At 31.2% G+C, this 1,405-nt stretch overlaps 1 protein-coding gene across 1 annotated transcript in view; it reads right to left on the bottom strand.

Annotated features, from left to right (window-relative positions):
- The window catches only part of LOC119587356 (ubiquitin-protein ligase E3A-like), a 5,126-nt gene extending 3,901 nt beyond the window's left edge, over positions 1–1,225 (bottom strand). Inside the window, exon 1 of the mRNA XM_037936102.1 lies at positions 1,070–1,225. Coding sequence (XP_037792030.1) covers positions 1,070–1,225 — 156 coding nt within the window. The remainder of the gene's footprint in view (positions 1–1,069) is intronic.
- Positions 1,226–1,405: the final 180 nt, after the last annotated feature.

Here is a 1,405-nt window from a genome sequence, read left to right as displayed (position 1 = left end):
AGAATGAGAATAAGGAGAGAATAGGGGAAAACAACAGAGGGTGGGAAGTGGAAGAGAATGAGAGAGAGAGGGAGAGTTGAAGAGAATGAGAGTGAGGGAGGAATGGAAGATATAAATGAAATAGAAGTGGGGAAAGGAAGAGAGGAAGGAAATGGTAAGAGAAAGAAAGAACATGAGAAAAGCATTAGAAATGAGAGACCAGAGTCAGAAAAGGAATAAAAGTAGAGAGAAAGGGAAGCAATGAGAGACACTGGAAAGAGAAAGACAGAAGAGAATGAGAAGAGATGATAGAGGGAAAGAATAATGGAAAACAGGTTATAATGCAAGCTTACAATTGAGAGAGAGAATGATAAAGGAAAGGAAATATCAAGCTACTAAATAAAAGGGGAGATATAGCTATCGTTTAGTATCATATCTTTAATGTTTTAGTATTTTCTTATCACTATTAAACATTAGTATTTATACCAAAATTTATCACATATCTATATATGAAATAACTACTGATTATAGTTATCATGTTTTATTTTTTTGGGAAAAAAAATCAAATTATCCCCAACACCTATAACACAAGCTTTCACAAAACATTCTTTGATTACTTCCAAAAACACAATGAATAAATGAAACTTCTCTCTTCCCTCCCATTCCCTTCCTTAACTGCAGAAAAATAACCGTATGATTATACTGTACATTTACAAAGTACTTAATCAAATCTATTTGCACTTTGCTCAATACATCATCTTGTTTCCATTCATTGTTTAGTCAAGCTACAATTCAAAAACACTGCAGTATCTAATTAAATACCTCTATCCTCATTTTTTTTAGTCTGCTCTTACTCAGAAGGGAGTATGAATAATCATGGTAGAAACAATGATTGCTTTACCATATTATTACATATTGAAAATGCAATGCTGATATTATAAATAAAAATGCAAAAAAAGGGTATATAAATAACATCAGAAAAGTGAAGAAAAAAAAATAAAGAATAAAAAAAATCATCTTCACCAACACATAATCTACATCCTCAAGTACTGTCACTATACATGATATTCAATTGCTTCTTGTTGCTCACCTGACTAACACTATGAAAATAGGAAAACATTATCTTTTTATATACAACTAAGCAATCAATCCATAGTACTAATGGCTTAAACACCTGTATCCCCCTTGCTATACTGTATCCTGTCATCCTAACAAAATCACTAACACAGAAGTCTACACCTCTCATTTAGAAATGAACTTCATATTTCTTCCCTCTACATACACTATCTTCACAGTTTCTTTCACAAAAACTATACCTCATATCTAAAAAAAACTACAAATGCATATCATGAAAACTGAGAGGAAATTTAAATAAACACTTGACACTCTCTTTTAAAAAATTGGGGAAAAAAAAATTTTTCCACAA

This window comes from Penaeus monodon, chromosome 22 (assembly GCF_015228065.2).
Source record: "Penaeus monodon isolate SGIC_2016 chromosome 22, NSTDA_Pmon_1, whole genome shotgun sequence".
NCBI lineage: Eukaryota > Metazoa > Arthropoda > Malacostraca > Decapoda > Penaeidae > Penaeus > Penaeus monodon.
Note: the sequence above shows the minus strand (reverse complement) of the source record. Positions and strands in the feature narration are given on the sequence as shown.